General features: G+C 39.2%; 1 protein-coding gene and 1 non-coding gene across 8 annotated transcripts; both read right to left on the bottom strand.

Moving 5' to 3' along the window:
* Positions 1–1,010: 1,010 nt before the first annotated feature.
* On the bottom strand, positions 1,011–17,999 carry p2ry6 (pyrimidinergic receptor P2Y6). 7 transcript variants are annotated; one of them, XM_085184528.1, is made up of 5 exons: positions 17,701–17,922; positions 10,893–10,960; positions 5,648–5,687; positions 5,005–5,441; positions 1,011–3,871 (listed from the first exon to the last, which is right to left on the bottom strand). In XM_085184528.1, exons 4-5 carry the CDS (start codon positions 5,430–5,432, stop codon positions 3,199–3,201), a joined length of 1,101 nt encoding a protein of 366 aa, XP_085040654.1. In that variant the 5' UTR covers positions 5,433–5,441; positions 5,648–5,687; positions 10,893–10,960; positions 17,701–17,922; the 3' UTR covers positions 1,011–3,198. The 7 variants fall into 7 exon arrangements, with proteins under 7 accessions (XP_085040654.1, XP_085040655.1, XP_085040653.1 ...); XM_085184529.1 differs by lacking the exon at positions 10,893–10,960; XM_085184527.1 differs by lacking the exon at positions 5,648–5,687.
* Positions 9,769–9,841, bottom strand: trnaa-agc (transfer RNA alanine (anticodon AGC)). The gene has a single exon. It is a non-coding gene; the product is annotated as a tRNA-Ala (tRNA).
* Positions 18,000–18,715: the final 716 nt, after the last annotated feature.

An 18,715-nucleotide genomic window follows, 5' to 3' on the forward strand; every position in this document is an offset into this window, starting at 1 on the left:
CAGTCCTAGGAACAGCTAAGATACTGCACAGGACCCTCAAGCTCCCAGGCCTCTGGTAGAGGACCCGAGCTTGAAGGATTAACCGCCCACAGGGGCGAGTGGGGAATTTATTTATTTATTTTTATATGTAAGCGTGTATGTGGAAATATGTATGTACGTACGCATGCATATATGCATGTATATATACATATATGTATGGGTGTATCTGTATGTATGCAGGTGTATGAATAAGTTGTACATATCTTTCTTGTGTAAATGTAAATCTGTCTGTGTTATTATGTAAATACTTACTTTCGCTATTGTGTATTTCACACAGAGAGATGCCAAACTGCCTTTCATTGTTCTTGTAACAGTGACAATAAAGAGCTATTCTAATCTATTCTGTACGGCTAATACTGGGCAAGATCCCCTTTTTGTCTTCAGAACTCTTTGTGCTAACCATTAGCGGCTAATGGACTGCAATCTGGTGACTGCGGAGACCATTCAAGTACAGTGAACTCACTGTTGTGTTCAAGAAAACAGAGATGATTTTCACCTAGAGACCTGCTGCTCACTGGATATTTCCCTTTTCTCAGTTCATCTTCTATAAACCCCAAAGATGTTTGTGCAGAAAAAATCCCAGCAGATCTTTAGTTCCTGAAATACACTTAAATTACCTTTTTTGCCCCATTCTGATGCTTCGTTTGAACTTCAACTGCGTTGCTGCATTGTAATTGGCTGATAACACACTGGCGTTACCTAAAGGTTGAACAGTATAGCATGTAAGCAGATCACAAACTCTTAGATGATGTCCTTTCTTAGACAGTCATTTGTCACATTATTTAAACAGCTGTCATCATATAATCATATGGATTCAGAAGCTACTGGCTGCTTTTTTATTCAAACCTAAGGTTTGAATTCAAGTTCTGCCTAAACTGAACGCTTGAAGTTAAACTACAGTAAAAAATGGAAAAAAAAGGAAGCAACACAGTCTACTCCCTTAGTATTAATATATGATTATGAAAACATCGTGTTTTTCATGGCTTTTAATAGTTTCAGTTAGTACGACATGGCAACAATCAGAAACACAACACAGAAAATTAAGCATCTGTAGAGCAAAAAAACCAAAAAACTTCAGTTTTAGTTTTTCTATCAACATGTCTATAAAAATAAAATACCATTCCCATTATTCATTTGTCAGGGAATTTGATAAAACTAACTCTTCTAACTAATACTGACGTCTGGGTCTCAACAGATGATAGATGACTGTGACATTCACTTTTTCTAAAGTACAACACACACAAATTACATGACTATTGTTACTATGTACACATGAGCACACATTAGGAAACTGAAGCACATCACCACCTCATACTGAGGTCAAAGCTGCACATTCACATTAGACTGACACATACAACAAATACTTAAAGTGTTAACCTGTTACAGGAGCTTCAGAGCAATACGATTTGCAAGCTGTTTTTCACATTGTCATTTCAGAATTTAACAACATACTGGTCTCAAGCTGTCAAAGTCTAGTGTAACATATGAGTTTGGCTACTCTGAAATCTTCTGGTTAACACGAATGTCACAAAATTATTAATCACGTTTATTTCACTCCACGGTAAGTGCATTGTTTGTCAAGAGCTCATCACGGGGCAAAGACTCACTGTTTAAAAACATGACAAAGGTGCTCACTATGAAAGGCAGGTATGACATGTAAAACACAGGGCACATTTTTACAGTAAACATCAAAGTACACATATGTACATGCAGGCACATGCCATCTACATTTATGTTAATTTCATGAACATTTTAAGTCACCAAATCACACAGCTGACAACCTACATCATACAGCTAAATCACGTCAAAGCAGTGCCAAGTACTAAACATTTCATATGTACAGGAATCCCAGTTAGACTGAAAAGATTCACACACTCATAAAAACCAGTTAATTTAATGCCCTTAACTCCACAATCTGCCTCCATCTTTACCTTTAAATGACTTTTTAAAAAATGACTGAATTAAAAATATAATTTAAACTGATTTCCTTCATTTGCTGCAGAATTTATAAGTACAAGACAGAGATCAGTCAGCAACTGACGGCCTATGTCAGCGCGCTGTGAGCTGCACATTTAACGGTATTCTTGACAATGTTTTATGTGTGACTGTAAGATCTAATACATGCTAACATCAATACTATTATGACAGATGATCCACTTCGTAAAGTAAATCTGCTAGGCATCTTTCTTGGCCTTCAGACAACAATTCTGATGGCTAAAGATCCAAACGGGACAGGCAAAAAAAAAACAAAAACCTATTATGACAGAGGCAGTGGGGCTACAGCAGTGGCATGCGCACACCATCCAGTGGTTAAAACCCGCAACAGCAGCTATTACGACATGGATAATGTAGAAGCGCATCACTTTCAAGGAAAAACAGAGCTACAGACCTTCATTGGAACGCATAATACTCCACTTTTAAATCAGTGAACATAAACTTCTGTTTTTTGCAGCCTCTGTTTGCAAAGTATACCCCCAACCCCGCCTTTCAGTTCCTTTCCTCAGACTAGTGCTTCATGCAGATTCAACATGCAAGCATAAACACCACCAAAAACAGTGCCAAAGAGGATTTTATCCTAGCAAGTTCAAATGAACCATTTTCTCCTTTCCTCAACTGCATCTCATTCCAGCACGATGCATCTCTATCACAACACCTCGCATAGATACTAAAATTCCCCAATAATTCAGTAGTTTCAATTTAAAGTACACGTCACAGTGTGTTAAACAATGCAAAAAAAAAGGGGGATTTCAGAAAAAAAAAAGCAGTGCAGTGGAGCTTGAAAGTAAACATCACTTATGTACAGTGCAGGACGTTTTCATTAGAGGATTACAGTATTCCCCATCCAGAGTTATAAACCAAAATCTATGAATTTGCAAAATCAAATACACTCACAGTCAGTGTGATAATAATTCCCAGTTCAAAACAATGCAAGCAGGACATTGTCAACATTTTCCATTCACACTGCATTGAGTCTTTATATGGCACTTCAGATGGCTTCTTCAGACAGTTATTAAACACATTTTTTAGTCACTAATAGCTGAAAGACTCAAGGACAACAGTTTACTGTAATAAGAGAAGGAACCTCAGAAAAACAAGGTTAGAAAACTAATCCATCTCTGGGTTTTAAATCTTAACAAGGCTTCAAGGAGCACTGTTCGCTCACACGCTGCTGCCTTGGCTCTTTAGAGTGGTGACTCTGCGCACGAACCTCCTGGTTCTCCGGCGGTAGCGTGGTTGCGTGAAGTAAAACAGAATCGGGTCCAGAAAGCTGTTCATGCTGGCAAACGGTCTGGTGCTCTTATAGATGATTGAGAACAAGTTTCTTGTTGTGCAGGGAGCATTGGGCAAGGTGCGCACCACCAGGTACAGAGTCTTTGTGAGGTGAAATGGGAGGAAGCTTACGCAGAACACCGCAGCTACAATAATGATCATCCTCACCGCCCTGTCTCGTTTATCCCCATGCGCTATGGAGACGCCCTGGTAGGACACTGGGCGGCAGAGGATGAAGGCCATCTTGCAGTAGCAAACCATCACGCCTATGAAAGGCAGCAAGAAGCCGAGGCACGTCAGAGCCATGCCGTAAGGATAGTAGTCTACCGAGTGCCCTGGCGTGCTCAAATCGTAGCACACGGTGCGGTTGCGCTGTTGCCCTGTTGCTGCAAAGTGGAAAGTTGGCACACACAAGGAGCCAACCACCAGCCATACCAATCCGCAGACGCACCACACTATCTTGCGACCGCCCTGCTTGTGCCACACCGAGAGAGGGTGGCAAATGGCCAAATAACGCTGCACACTGATGCAGGTCAGGAACAGGATGCTGCCGTGGAGATTACTGAAACAGGAACACAGAGAAGAAAATGTTGTTGAGCTGAATATTATCACAATCCATTTGTATGTTCTGCAAAATCAAAGTTTTTTTTTTTCAAAAAAGTGCTTTTTTTAAACAGAGCAAGGGACTTTCAGTATAGCATTTCTAAACTATTTTTTTCGTTTCTATTTGCACATGATAACAGAATTATTTCAGAAAAAACAAGAGACCCTGCTTATAGTTGGAGAAAGAAGGGCAAGAATTAGCAGCAAAACTGGGTCTTCCCTTTGTCAACTCAAAACATACGTTGCTCCTGGTGAAAAACTACCTCCTGAAGACTAAAGTAACCATTAGTGACTGTATGGTGAACGGAAGACCACATCCATGCCAGAGGACTATAAAATCTGGAGGAGCTTGAGAGATTATCCAAAGAGGAATGAGCTGTGTGTTTTTAACATCATCTAACAGAAGTTGAAACTGCCTCCCCCACAGTGTTTCCTATGATTGTGCTCATTGTTTTTCCAGTACACAATCTGGCAATAATACCCCTACTGAGGACTATTTCCAGATATTTCCACCAAAAGAAGATTTGTGCTGGTGGCAAAACCAAAACCAAAAAAAACCCAGATGAAGATCCAAGTTGCAGAAAACAGGAAGATTTCCCACAACACATGTAGCCAACAGACTCTGTTTCCCGTGATTTTTCTTCAAATCCCAACTTCTGCTACTAATGGCATCCGATGACCGTTTCTCAAGAAAGTCCAAATGTAGTCCCGTTCTCAAAGTGTGTGTGTGCACTAGCACTATTTCTGCATCTGCATTAGATACCTTGCCATGTTCAAAGGTTTGGAACTTCTTCCATAAACTAGTTTTCATGCTTTACACACCTGTTCACGTCACACTTGTGCGCACTATAATGCAAAAAAGTACACTTTTTCCAGTATACTTAAATATTAGTGTCATTGTCTCCATTCCCATTACTTATCACATCTCAGATCCAATTTTCTTTCCCATTCCTGTCCAAAAATAGGACAATTCACATATGAGCACTGTGTCACATATCACTTGCATACATAGACCTTAACAATGAAAAATTAATTCCCAAAAATTACATAATAAAATCTGAAAAATGAGCCAATAATCAACCATGAACCCACCTGTAGAACTGAAACCTGACCATCTTACAGGTAAACTCCCCAAAGGGCCAGTAGTCATGATTCGCATAGTTGTAGATGAGTAAAGGAAGTGACATCACATACAGAAAGTCGGCTATGGCCAAGTTGAGCATGTAGATGTTGTTTCTGGACAAATTGGACCTCTTCCTCCATATCTTCAGTATGACGGTGGCATTCAGAGGAATCCCAAGCAGGAAGACGATGGTGTACACAGCAGGAAGTAAAATGCGCTTAAAGTCTTCCTTGTAGGTGCAGCGAGGGTTAACCGCCCCACTAACACTGCTGATGTTACTGAGAGCGTTAATGAAGCTGTCTGCTGGGTAAAGCTCTGTAGGGTGTGTCAACAGGCCCACTAAGGAAGTTTTTGAGTTGAGGGCTTCTGTGGGGATGGTGCTGAAAGAATCTGGCATCTTCACATTCTGGAGGAGAGATAGAGAGACAGGTGAGACTTGGTAGCAAGATTTGCTCGAGATCAAACACAATTACCGGGCTATTGTATTTGATGGAGTACAGTACATCACATCACATCATCGATTACTTCGCCGTACAGGCAAAAAAAACAACATTTGTTTTGGATGTAACGGCACACACACACACCCACACACCCACACACCCACAGCCTTACCTAGAAGACAGACTCCTATTGTTCCCATTTGTCGATTTAACTGGGAAAACACATGAAAGCAATGTTTCTAAAGCATGCCACGATTAGACAAATGAAACAGAAAACATGCAAGAACACAAATGGATGAAATAGAGAGAGAGGACAACTCTCCACCAGAGGGCACAAGAGATCTGCGTTTGTGTGAAATCCTCCAATATTACACAAAAGCAGTCACCTTGAGCCCTGTGAACACAGGACCTTCAGTATTTATTTGGACAAGTGTATTCAGGTATTTTTTATTTGACACTAGTTCATAATAAAAGCCTTGAACAGTCAATTTAGTGCAAACTATGCAGTATGTAACATAAAAGCAGGAAGGCCACATTTGATAAATTTGTGGAGGAGCAGCAGTGAGCAAGAAAAGATTGTTTTTGCAGTTTTTTAAACCACATGTTTGTAAAAAACACTTGTAGTTAATCATATTTTTAAAGTATAATCCTAATTATTATAAGGGCTTATTAGTAACTCTGACAAATACCTCATAACCCGACTTGAAACCTAATAATCTCCTGGGTGTGCTCACCGTAAAAAGGGCTCACTTTGTATTTACGAATACATACGACCGACTGTAAGAACTACAACAAAATAGGTGCTACAGTGAAATAACAATCATTTAATCTCTCCATCATTTTCTGACAAGTGTAGACCAAGACGTTTGGTCAAGTTTTGAAATGAAAACCACTGCAGACTGTCTGATCTCCCACTCACATTTCACAATGTCTGGAACAGGCCCGCTATACACAAACAGACTTATCAATGATCTTAAATATTCTTCTGCCTTTCAACATCAGTCATATCCACTTCCCTCATGGCAGCAGGCAGCTGAGTAAGTGATCTGCCCAAGACACTTCCTCCAAAGCCCTGTCAGACTGTTACTCACTACGTTTCACAACCAACCAACCAACAAGCCAACCAACACCCTCGAGCCTGCGTCTGTGCTTGTGTGCCAGAGTGTGTACATGTCAGGTATCTCTCAGAGCTGCTTAAAAAACTGTCTTTGGATGTGTTCAAAAAGTGTTAACTGTGTGTGTGTTTAGGTGAACTCCTCTGTGTGGGTGTACAGATGTGAACAGAAGTGACGCACAATTTTATAACTCCTGGCACAGAAACTGAGGGAGAGGAGGTGAAGGGAGCAGTGTGCCAAAGGACCACTGAGCATTTATCTGCGAAGATGAATAGAAAACGTTGTTGAGGAGTGCTCTGCAGTTTGTTTTATCTGCTGATGACTCATGCACAACGTACTTCAGATCAGTGATTTGGTTGAAAATCAACTCCGCAAAAGGCCTTGAAGCCAAAATTCTTGGCTAACCTGAAGCATAAAGACCCTGAATTAAGTCTGTAGCTGTTTTCATGTTAAATAAAGTCTGATTTTCATGAAACACACTAAACTGCAGCACTACAGAAACAATCATGGTCCTAGGGCTCTTGCTTTTGCCACAGAGGAGGCTCTATTACTCATCTTTATGTTCAGGCTTGCTTTTAGACGCCTCGCAGAGCCTGACCTGAATAAAACACAATGAAATGTGTAATAGTTTGAGCAGTAGCTCCTGTTTGTGACATGTGTTGGTGCTCATAGTTCATATTAACTGAACAGGACAGGCAGTAACATGAAAGCTAAGCTATAATTCATTTTACAAAAGAACTAATCAACTCATTGCCACATTTTCCTTCTTTAGCAGTACCGCAATATTTCAATACAGTAAGGATAGAAAAGAGAAGCAGACATCCTGGATCCTACAAGCCCTAGCAAGCAAACCACTGGTTTCAAAGTAAGAGCTGAGATGTGAGAGGCCAATAAACCACTGATTCCCATGCTGAATATCTGCACCTTTTAGGATAAGTATTGTGGTGGAGATGATTTATATATCAAATAAAGCCAGATTATTTTAAAAAGGTTTTGGAATAGGGGGCAAATAGAAGTAAAAGCTCTTTCTTATCTATTCATGTTCAGGACTCATGTCAAAAATTGTTTCTAGAAAAATGGAAAATAGATGTTGTGATTTAGTGGAAACATGGACAAGCATACTCGATATAAAGACGAAACTCAGCCTGAACTCTCCTAGGGAGTTTTCTTGTAACTTCTTTATTATTACTAGTATTAGTTTTTCCCAGTTTAGGTTGCCCTTAAGGTTTTGCATTTGCTTAGTAACTTTTATCAGCCACAATAAATCGGCTCGCTTTTTCTTAAGATTTCTGTTTCATGTCTTCGTTTATCTGCGTTTAGGTCTGCACCACAATCCTTACTAGGTCTGCATCTGCGGACCGTGACACTGGGAAAGGCAATCCGTGACTGATAGTGTTTCATTGCATGGGCGGTGTGTTTGGTTTCACTGTCGTGCTGAAAAATGAAGCCATTCTAAATAAGACGTTCTCCAGATGGCAATACATCTGTGATCATAATTTTATCAATTTTAACAAGATCTCCAACACCTCTGGCTGAAATGCAGTCCCAAACCATGACAGAGCCTCCACTGTGTTTTACATATGGCTGTAGAGACTCACTGTTGTAACTGTCTCATGATCTCCTCTGTGCATATTGACACTTTGAACCAGAAATTGAATTTGACTCATCAATCTATAACACCTGTTACCACTGATTTTCATTTCAGTTCTTGTTTAATTTGGCCTGCCTTAGCCTTTACTCACTGTTTCTTTAAGGGACAGAAAGTAATTTTTTAGCTTATTTAATAAAAAAAAAAAAGTTGTACTCACAAATATATACTGATTAGTGTGTAATTAGGTCTTCGAGCAAAATGATGCGTTCTCATAAACTGAAAATAAATCTATTAAAAATGCATATGAGCAGGTGGCAGCTTGCATATCTACTGACACCTAGTGGTGAGATTTTACACACAATACCTTTAAGGACATGACCTTCATATACTGTTCATCTGCTTTAGATAGTTTATTTAGGCCAATTCCACCTGTCCAATTTCCTCACATTTTTTAAGGACACAGTGAACACTAGTTTGAACTAATAGCTCTTTACTAATCACCTCATTGGTGCATTAATACTATTTTATGCCTTTCAATCTTTAACATTTCTCATAGTTTCAACCAAAGAAGTTGGAGTAAATTATGATTTTTTGGAACAGGTTAGAAACAAAGTGTTTAAAGACACAATTTTGGTGCTTTATGAAATTTTCTATCACATGTAGACACAACACTGGTTCAGTCTCTTGAGTTGGTGCCTTTTTTATGCTTGAATGCTTCATAGGTCAGGGTTAAGTCACTTAAACAAGAAAACAAAAAACATTCTACTGAAAATGATCAGAAACAAGGACTGGAATGAAAATGAGTGAAAAAGCAGCCAATGTCCAAAGAAAGACCTTTAGAAAGCCAGAATAACTGCCTAAAAAATGGTGCTACATTTTATATGGCATAACCCAGAGTAACGCGCGCCAAAGAGTGCTGCTGAAATCTGAAGCATGCACAGTGTGTGTAGCTATAAAAATGCAAGCATTCATTCCTGTGTGTGAGCCTCTAAATTTGTTACCCTTTATTTATCCATTTGAAAGTTTCACTGAGATTTAAATCTCATTTCCAAGACAGACTTGGCAACGATTTCAGGGTAAGAAGTGTGCTCCATTTATTCTAAAATGACCCATTAGTTTATCAATATAAGGAAATATTACTAAAAACACTAACTTAAACGAACAAAACTTCACTCACTGAACTTCCCTAGTACATGTGAAGCTAACATAAACCTGCTCAATGACTCTACTTATCTGCCCACATTAATTTTGATAAACTGATCATACATGTTCTCTTCACATCCTTCCCGAAAAGATTCAGTCATTTAGTGCATGGTGCAGTAATTGGACTATTTAGAGATTTTGAGACCAAATCCTGATATGTTGTCGTCTTTATTGTAATTTTTTTTCCAGCATGCAGATACAGTGTATCAAAGTTATAATGTAAATGGAAAGATAAGCTGACATTTAAGGTTATCTGCACTACCAGGAGAGGAAAAAAGAATTACAGAAATAATACAGATGCTGTTTCCACTGCTAATAGTAAAGAAAACTCTTACCTTTAAAAGTATTTAATCCAGATTGGAAAAAAAAAAAAAAAAAACTTGTTGGAGAATGCGGGCATCGATCCCGCTACCTCGCGCATGCTAAGCGAGCGCTCTACCATCTGAGCTAATTCCCCTTCATGCTGTGTGCTGCAAAAATAAAGCCTTTAGAGGCACACACCCACAGCCCTGCTCACTCACGTGATGTGACCAGTTAATGACAGGGACACTTTCTCTTTGCGATACACACACCCTCACAAACACCCTGCTGCATACTCTCCACCCTGAGGACTGCCAAAAGGCTGAGCTGAGCAAGTCACACAAAGTTATTTATAAACCATGACTGCAAGAATGTGACTGCTACACTCAGGACAAATATAGGAGATTAATAATTCATCATAACAAAGACACCTAGATTGCATTAATGATTATTCTGCATGTGGATATGGTGTCAGGACCTTTGAACTTTGATTAAGGTAATGCAAGTTAACTCTAACTACGTCAATATCACAAGTAATGATTGATAGCAGAGCCCAGCTTATATTTAAACCACGTAACCCGGAGAGTGCACTTACTGCCTTAAGGCTCTGCATGTGTTTTTATTGCAGTACTATGAAAAATGAACATGACTGTGTAATGTAAACCAGCAGAACTTTAAGGTTCCTTTAAGGTTCCTTCCTCAGTGTTACAGAAATGTATGAGGTGTTTTAAACTCATTGGTGTTTAGGCCAAGAATAGAACTAGAGACACAAAGTCACTAACCAGATGTGTAATATGGCAGAAATCTCTACTAGGAGTAAGTGGAGACAGAAGAAAAACGACATAAGCCAACTTGAAATGTTTGATTTGTATGTGCAAACATGTCCGACATAAATTTTATATTAAAATAATGTTATATACAAATCAAAAACGTGGTGTTCCTGCTATTATTATTTTTAATGTATGTTTCTGTCTGATCCACAGATAAAACTCCAAAGAGACATTTGGAGAGAAGAGATAATGGATATGTTTCCGTGGACGATTCTTATATAGCATTTTTCTACTCTACCTGAGCACTCAAAGCGATTTATACTATGTGCCTCATTCACCAATTCACACAAGCGCTTTGTTCTCTGCTTTTTCCTGCTGAAGTGATTTCTATCTAACATGCATGCGATGATGGAGAGCAACTTGGTGTTAGTATTTTACCTAAGTATATCTGGCATGCAGACTGGAGCAGCCAGGGATCGAATAGCCAACCTTCCAAAGAAGAAGTCCTACAAAATAAATAAAACAATGTAAAAATTAAAACACGTGAAACACAAAATCGTGACCAGTAAAAACAAAAAAGCTTCATAGCTGGTGAGCTTTAGAAACATTGACCTACAGAATGCCTAATTAAAACTGGCAGATAAGGTGACATAAAGAGTTATACTGCCGTGCATGTAGGAAGGCTATCTCTCTATCATTTAAACGAACAGAAGAAGGAGATTTAGAGGAGAGGACAGCAAGCAGGCCACAATTCAAGTCCAATTACTTTCCCATCTCCGATCTCTAAAGTCCCTGAACACCCTAATCAATGATTCATGCCCGCTGCCCCTCATTCACTCCCGTGCTCGGTTGTAGTTAATTGGGGAAACAAAATGACGAGCCAGGAAATCGATATTAGTATCACACATGTGTATACGCGCAATGCAATCACATGTTTGCAGACGCACACTGCAGCCCAGCCTAGCAATCAGGAGCAAATCTACAGTAAACAAAACAGAGTAAATTCAGGAGCGCAGTAGGAGTACAATAATCAACTGTACAAACTAATAGCATGACACAGAAACACACAAACCTTCCACATATCAGTGTGATCAACATTCAGGTCACAGCCCTCTATTGTGGATTAGAAAAAAACAGACTGCGATAATTATCGCTGCTAATATGAAGACAGGAGACAGGAGACGCTTTAAACTAATCAGCTGCACCATAAAGAGGACGAGTGATAAGCAAAGCTGGTGTTCCATCAAAACCGCACTACTTGCCATATGGTCTCAAAGATAATAAAAGCATTTCTTGTTGCATGTGACATAACTATACAAATCATTTAAACATTCAGTAGTGCAAACAAAGACATTACTGCAAGGCTTGTGTAGAAAGTCCCCTTCTGGCCTAAGTTAACCAAAGCATTATACCACATTTTCCACTAATGAAGTGGACAAGACTGCAGCTGATAACAGATAGCATTCGCATAATTTGCCATATCTTGCAATCAAAAACAGGCTAACGATGTTGTTGTTGTAAGTATGTCATTAGATATACAGAGAGAAGGTCATGCAATATTTCCTACAACTTTACTTTGTGTTGGTTCTTTGGTGCACAAAAGAGGTCTGATGAAAGAAATGTAGGGCCAGGACAGTAGGGCACCTGTCACTGAAACTAAAATTTTGAAACACCAAAGTTCTTTCTTGTATGATTAATCTGAATCAGCACTCTTACTTAATTGAGTTATGAGAACAAAACTTGTTAAAATGTACTTCTGTTTAGGGTGAGGGGCTTACTAATACATGCCACACTCATCAATTGCAGAACAGTCCAAAAGTCTTGCACCACCGCTTTCTTTACAACAGACTTTCCGACGCTTGCTGCTTTTTTTTTACTCATTTCCAGTCCATCCTTGTACCTGACCAGTATCAAAGGAATGTTTTTGGTCGTTAGCTACTTAACACTGACCTGTGAGTCTTTCAAGCATAAAAAATGTGCATAACTCAATGGATCAACCAGTGTTGTGTCTATGCAAAACAGACAACTTAGCCCTTTTTAGGCACTTTGTTATGAGCAGACTGCCACAAAGGTGTGTCCAATTTCTTTAGAAATTTTTATCTTTTGCACCGACAAGGTGATTCTCAGAAACTGAACAAAAACTATTTAGAGCAGATAAAGAGTATCAGAGAGTAATCTCCTTAACAAATAGGAAAAAAGCCACACAGACAGAGAACATGGTAAACTCCACACAGAAAGGCTCTAAATGGTGATTTAACCCAGGACCTTCCTTCTGTCTGTTTGAATGCTTTGATGAGCACAACGGCAAACATCGCCAAGCTGCTGAACTAATCAAAGAAAAAAATAACAGCAAGCAAGCTGAACGACATTTCACAATAGTTTCTCTCTTGCTTTTGTCCTTCAGCACATATATTGTTATAATAATAATGACTCACTGATAATGTAAAAATACCCCAGAAATGCATAAATATTTTTCTGATGCATGTTTTTGTTCTTGAGCCGCTATTAGTCACATTTAATGTTGTGAGAATAACATGTTTTTACTGATCTTGAGCTCCAGTAGCTGTAACGTCTTGGTGCACAACTTGTGTTGGGCAAAAAATAAATAAAAAGCTTAGCAAAAGCTCAACAGACTGGTAAGCAGCAATTAGTCTGTGCCCCGTGGTTGCTGAAGTCATGTATTTGTGCTGCAGAGGGGATGGAAATGCAGATGTGGTGAAAGCAGAGTCAGTAAAGCACAAAAAGAGAACAGAAACAAAAAAAAAAAAGTCTTTACTGACCGATCACCCAGTGCATCTGTGACAATTGCTGTGAATTGCACAACAAGTTTTGGAAACATTGGCGGTAATCTTTTTAAAACCTACTCAGGACAAAGACATTCAATTTATTTTGAGACATTCACATCAAATCACCAATTTGGCTGGTATGTTTATGATGGCTGCCATTAAGCTTGTGCTTGTTTATTCTGTGAGATAATGCTGAGGGCCACTTAACTTCATTTGATAAACAACTTCAGCCCTAAATTTTCTGTCTACCCGGTTTTCTGCTTATCTAACTCTGCGTCTCCAACACAGAGTTACATTAATCTGCTACCCGGCAGACAAAACAGAGGCTCAAACAGTGCCTAGCAGAAAGGAATCTCCACTAAAAACACAGCAGCCATGTCAAAGCCCTGTGGCGACTGAAGCAGATAGCCTGTCTAAGTGATTGTTGGTTATTACGTCAGCAATATGATAACTTGTTTTTACTGGATCCGAGCACAGTTATGCACATTCTAGAGAGACATAACAAATACAAGTTATAAACCTCACATCTGCAGTTTTTTTATTTATCGTTTTTTCTTACCGTTTATAATGTTTTACTTGCTTTACTTACTTCGAATACGATTTACAACAAGATGTTTTTGAAGTTATCATGGTTAACAGCAGATTTATTAAAGAATGTTTAAACAGCTTTTATACGTTGCTTTGACATATCAGTATGACTCTTTGGTCTTGAAACTAGAGATGGACCGATCCGATATTACGTATCGGTATCGGTCAGATACTGACCCAAATTACTGGATCGGATATCGGCGAGAAATAAAAAATGTAATCCGATCCATTAAATATCAAAAAAGCACCTCACAAAACTTGCTACACAGCGTAACTCGTCTCATAATCGTAGCACGTCGCAGCAGTGTGCATCACGTGATAGAGCGGCTGTGTGTATTTGTAGCCTAGCTAGCAAACCAGCATTTCATCTCCGAGGAAGTTTTCCCAGAGAGAAGTAAAGCAAGTGTGTAAGTTCATCTCTGAATGTTTGTAAAGCTTATGGAGCGACTGCCTCTCTCTCTCTCTCTCTCCTGCTGCTACTTCAATCGTGAAACTGCTTAATGATCAGCTGATCGGCTTTTCTGTCGCGAGTCCATCTCTCTTCTTAGTTTTTGGCCCACTTCTCACCAGAAAGAGGAAACCAGCGGCTGAACAACAGCAGCACGTTTAAGCTTGATATGCTGTTGTTAGAATTTATTTAATATTACTTTCTACACCAGGATCTTTTTCTACATAGCTGACTGCTGGTAACTGTGCAGGGGCGGATCTAGCAAAGTTTAGCCAGGGGGGCCGATAGGGCATGAACAGGGAAAAGGGGGCACAAAGACATACTTTTCTTTCTTATTCTCATTTAAAATGTCTAGCTTTTAATAAATAATTATCTGACTCTTACACCCAAAGTTTTAATCTGATGTAAAATGTATAGAAGTCCATTACTGTATATAGTAACTGTTAAGTCTAATATACCCTAGTAAGCTATAGTACTTTTTCCTTTGGGAAGATACCATCTGTGCAGTCTGCAATTCTGTTGAAGAAAGATGTTGAATCTATTTAATTATTCTTGAAAAATAATTTATTTCTGTGCATTTTCCCCCCTGCATCAAATTAAATTTGATTACATCAATTAAGCATCATGAGGTGGAGGGTGGTTCCCTATTTTGTTTTTGCTGGGAGTTTGCAACCCTATTAGTTAGGTTGCTTAATATTTCTGCTAAGTACTCTTTAAAATACCAGAATAGGGAGGATGGAGCAGGTTTAAGGTTATTAGTTTGATCAGTATTGCTGAACTATGAAATATTTTGGGCGCCGTGTATTTTTTACATACAGGTATAACAGAATAGCTTTAGTGTTGTTATTTATTTAAACTTGAGTATGAACTTATACAAAATGCACCAAGATATTTAAAAAAAACGTTTTATTGATTAAAAAACACACTATATCGGATTCATATCGGTATCGGCAGATATCCAAATTTATGATATTGGTATCGGTATCGGACATAAAAAAGTGGTATCGTGCCAGCTCTACTTGAAACGTTGTACTCTCCTGCAGCATGGCCGACAGATTTATAGAAACAACTGATTGCTGAGAACATACTATTCCTTTTTTAAAAAGATCACTATTAAGGGTGTCTGTCCTGGGGCACATGATGTATTGCAGGCTGTTTATTAATCACAGGGTCAGTAGTTTGTGCTCCGGTGCCTCTAGTCAGCACTCTTAGGCATGATAGGGAATCCCAAATTGCTCCTGACGCATCCATCAGAGTGTGGTGCTTAAAAGGCAAACAACGTGGCTAACAGTAAAAAGCAATCACTTAGAGTAGAAAAGCTAAATAAGCTAAATCTGTTTACCATAACTATATCAAACAATCAAGCAAACACTAGGTTGTTCTTAGTAATTTTTGATAAAGCTTATAATTAGAGTTGGATCAGGTGACCCTGAGCCCCCCCCCCCCCCCCCCTTAATTAAGCTACAGTATCCCTAGGCTGCTAGGGGCCAATTATTATTCATCTCTGTCTCTCTTTCACAATGTGTCTTTTCTCCTGTCTTCCTCACCTCATCTTGAACCAGTTGCTTTGTGAAGCCTGGTTTTGCTGGAGAATTCTTCCTGTTAAAAGGGAGTTTTTCCTTCCCACTGTCACCAAGAGTTTGCTCATAGGACCTCATATGACAGTTGGGGTTTTCTCTGTATTACTGTAAGGTCTGTTACCTTACAATGATGTGACTTTTGGTGTGATTTGCTGCTAAATAATAAAACTGAATTAAATTGCTATCAAATGGTCCAACTCAGTGTAACCCATAAAGACAGCAGGGGCAACCTTTGGAGCTGAAAATTAAGGCAAATACCAAAGTAACAAAAACTGTATTTCCTTTAATGGCTACTACAACCTGGCACCGAAAGGGAGTCAGTTCCAATACACGCCATGTTAAAATTTGTAACTTTACAGCATTGACAAGCATATTTACAGCCTGATTTTTTCAAAATGTGTTGCTCTCTGTAGATAGTTTTCCTAGTGGGTGATTTTTTAAACTATCCTAAACTGCTTGAATGTTGGAATTAAAGGTGTGGCTGTTTTGATTGACAGATGCCTCACGGAGGACACTGTCAGTGCCACACGCGAGAGAGAGGAGGAAAAAGGAGAAGGACAGCCATCTGCAGCGGCAGTCTTACACAAATTCCCGGTCTCTTCCTCACAGTGAAAGATAAAGCATATTAATTTACCACTGGAGCCAGATCACTGCAGATGCCCACAGCATCAGTATCATAATGGACGGGAAGTTGTAAAAGCTGTTGTTGTGTGGTCTACCAAAAAGTGATTTCTGGTATTTGCCAAAAGTGACTGTCAGTATTTAAACTGTTATAAACAATTTTTTGGCCTATGAACATTTGTCAAATATATCTCTAGCGAATGATATCAAGCCATTTTAAGCCAAACTGTCTGCCATCAATTTTTGGCAAATCAACTTTTATATTTCCATTGTTTATGAATGTAAAACTCTCACTGACATCAAAAATGTCTTTTTCAAAAGGGATCAGGCCAATAGGGGCAGCAGAAATTGCAACAAATATAACATAACGGTTATATAAAGATATTTTAAGTAGCTGAAAGGACTGAATTGATTATAATGTAGAACACAGAGCACGTACAATAACGCAGAGTCACAAAGATACTTGCAAAACAAGTCATTTTTGTTTGTTTTATATGCAACACCTGTAAATTCTGTTGAGTGCAGACTATTAGATAAACACTGGAAATCAGTTTTTGGCACAAGACTGGGATGGTGCGTTTTTGTCTTCATTCTGTATGATCTCCTAAACTTCATAATTTTCTACGAACTCCATAGAGATGCTTGAACAAATATTCTCACCTGGTTTGTGCCCCATAAATCATCAGAGTCCTGGGACGCATACAACATGAGTGGATAATGATGACAGCGTCTTGCTCGAGGGCACGTAAGTTCTTGTTTATTTAACTATCGTAATGTAAGAGTACGTGAGAGTATTTTTTTAAGGAATTTGATTTAAAATGATGAAGAGAAACAGGAAAGGGGATACAACTGATCTGATGTTATCACACCAGACGAGTTTATTAAGTGCACTGACTGCACCAGTCACCGGGGCTTTGAGGTGCAGGACACAGGACATGTCTCACTCCAGCACCACAAATAACACAGCTACCAGCCTTACAGCTGCTTATTTTAGCACCACAGGAGCCCCTGCTGGGACATCTGTGCGCCTGGACGAATAATAACAAAACTACACATCTGTAGTAACAAGCTACTATATCTCAGCAGCTAAAATTGATTGTTACACACGGCAGGTCAAATTCGTATCGCGATAATTCTCCAGTGGGAATAATGCCTTTTAAAAAACATTTCTTTAGTCGCTAGCTGCTGCTAAAGCAATAAAACTCTAAACAAACTGAACTTACCCTGAATGAAAAACGAAACAAGTGCGACAACATCAACAAGTTGGCCACTCGGCCATGGCAAAGTGCTGCTCCTCGGTGATAACAAAGAGCTGGGAAACGGACTGTTGCCGGGAAAATAGCAGGTTTAAGGAAACGCCGTGCTGCTAGGTTCGAATTCACCGCTTATCTGTCCCGTACCTACCTGCAGCCGAGCGGCGAGCTGCTGCACACTTTACACGCCGTATAACTGCCACGCACGCGCAATGAGTCTTGCGCCACCTGCACGAACAAAGGAAACGACTCCAGCGACAGCGAACGTCTCGCGCCTTTAGCCGGCATCACGTGTCTGGTTTCTTCAACAGACGTTACAACGCTGTTGCTTTCAGTGGGTGTTTTAAAATCACCTAAAAAATAAAGCAGTTGCAGTGCTGTGAAAACCATCGTGATTTCTTCATATTTGCATATTTATCACATTTACCTTACACTACCTTTTCACACAAGGCAGGTCCAACCATTAATTAAAAATGATAAACCTTTCTTTATTAACCATTGCTTAAAAAGCCATCTCTTGACTGTCTTAGCTACTTGTAGAGCAATATCCAACCTTTCTTTTTACTCATAAAATCTTGAAAGAGTGGTTTTAAAGCAGCTTACTGATCATCTGCAGAGGTTTCAGAGCTCATCATCAATAATATTTTATTACAGCGATTAGAGCATGCTGTAGGTATTAAAGGTACTGCACTTGAGTAGTTTGAATTACATCTGTCTAATAGACTCCAATTTGTTCATGTAAACGGGCAGTCTTCTTCATGCACACAGGTTGATTATGGAGTTCCACAGGGTTATATAGCATTTAGCTCTGTCTTGCATAACGCAATTCATTATTACTATTTTTTCTATTTAAAAAAACTCCTAAGCCTTCAGTTAATCCAAAATGCTGGAGCAATGTCTAGAAAGAGAGAGCATGTTTCTCTTATATTGGCTTCTCTTCATTGGCACCCTGTTAAATCCACTATCAAATATAAAATCCTGCTCC

This window comes from Neolamprologus multifasciatus, chromosome 14 (genome assembly GCF_963576455.1).
Source record: "Neolamprologus multifasciatus chromosome 14, fNeoMul1.2, whole genome shotgun sequence".
Taxonomy (NCBI): domain Eukaryota; kingdom Metazoa; phylum Chordata; class Actinopteri; order Cichliformes; family Cichlidae; genus Neolamprologus; species Neolamprologus multifasciatus.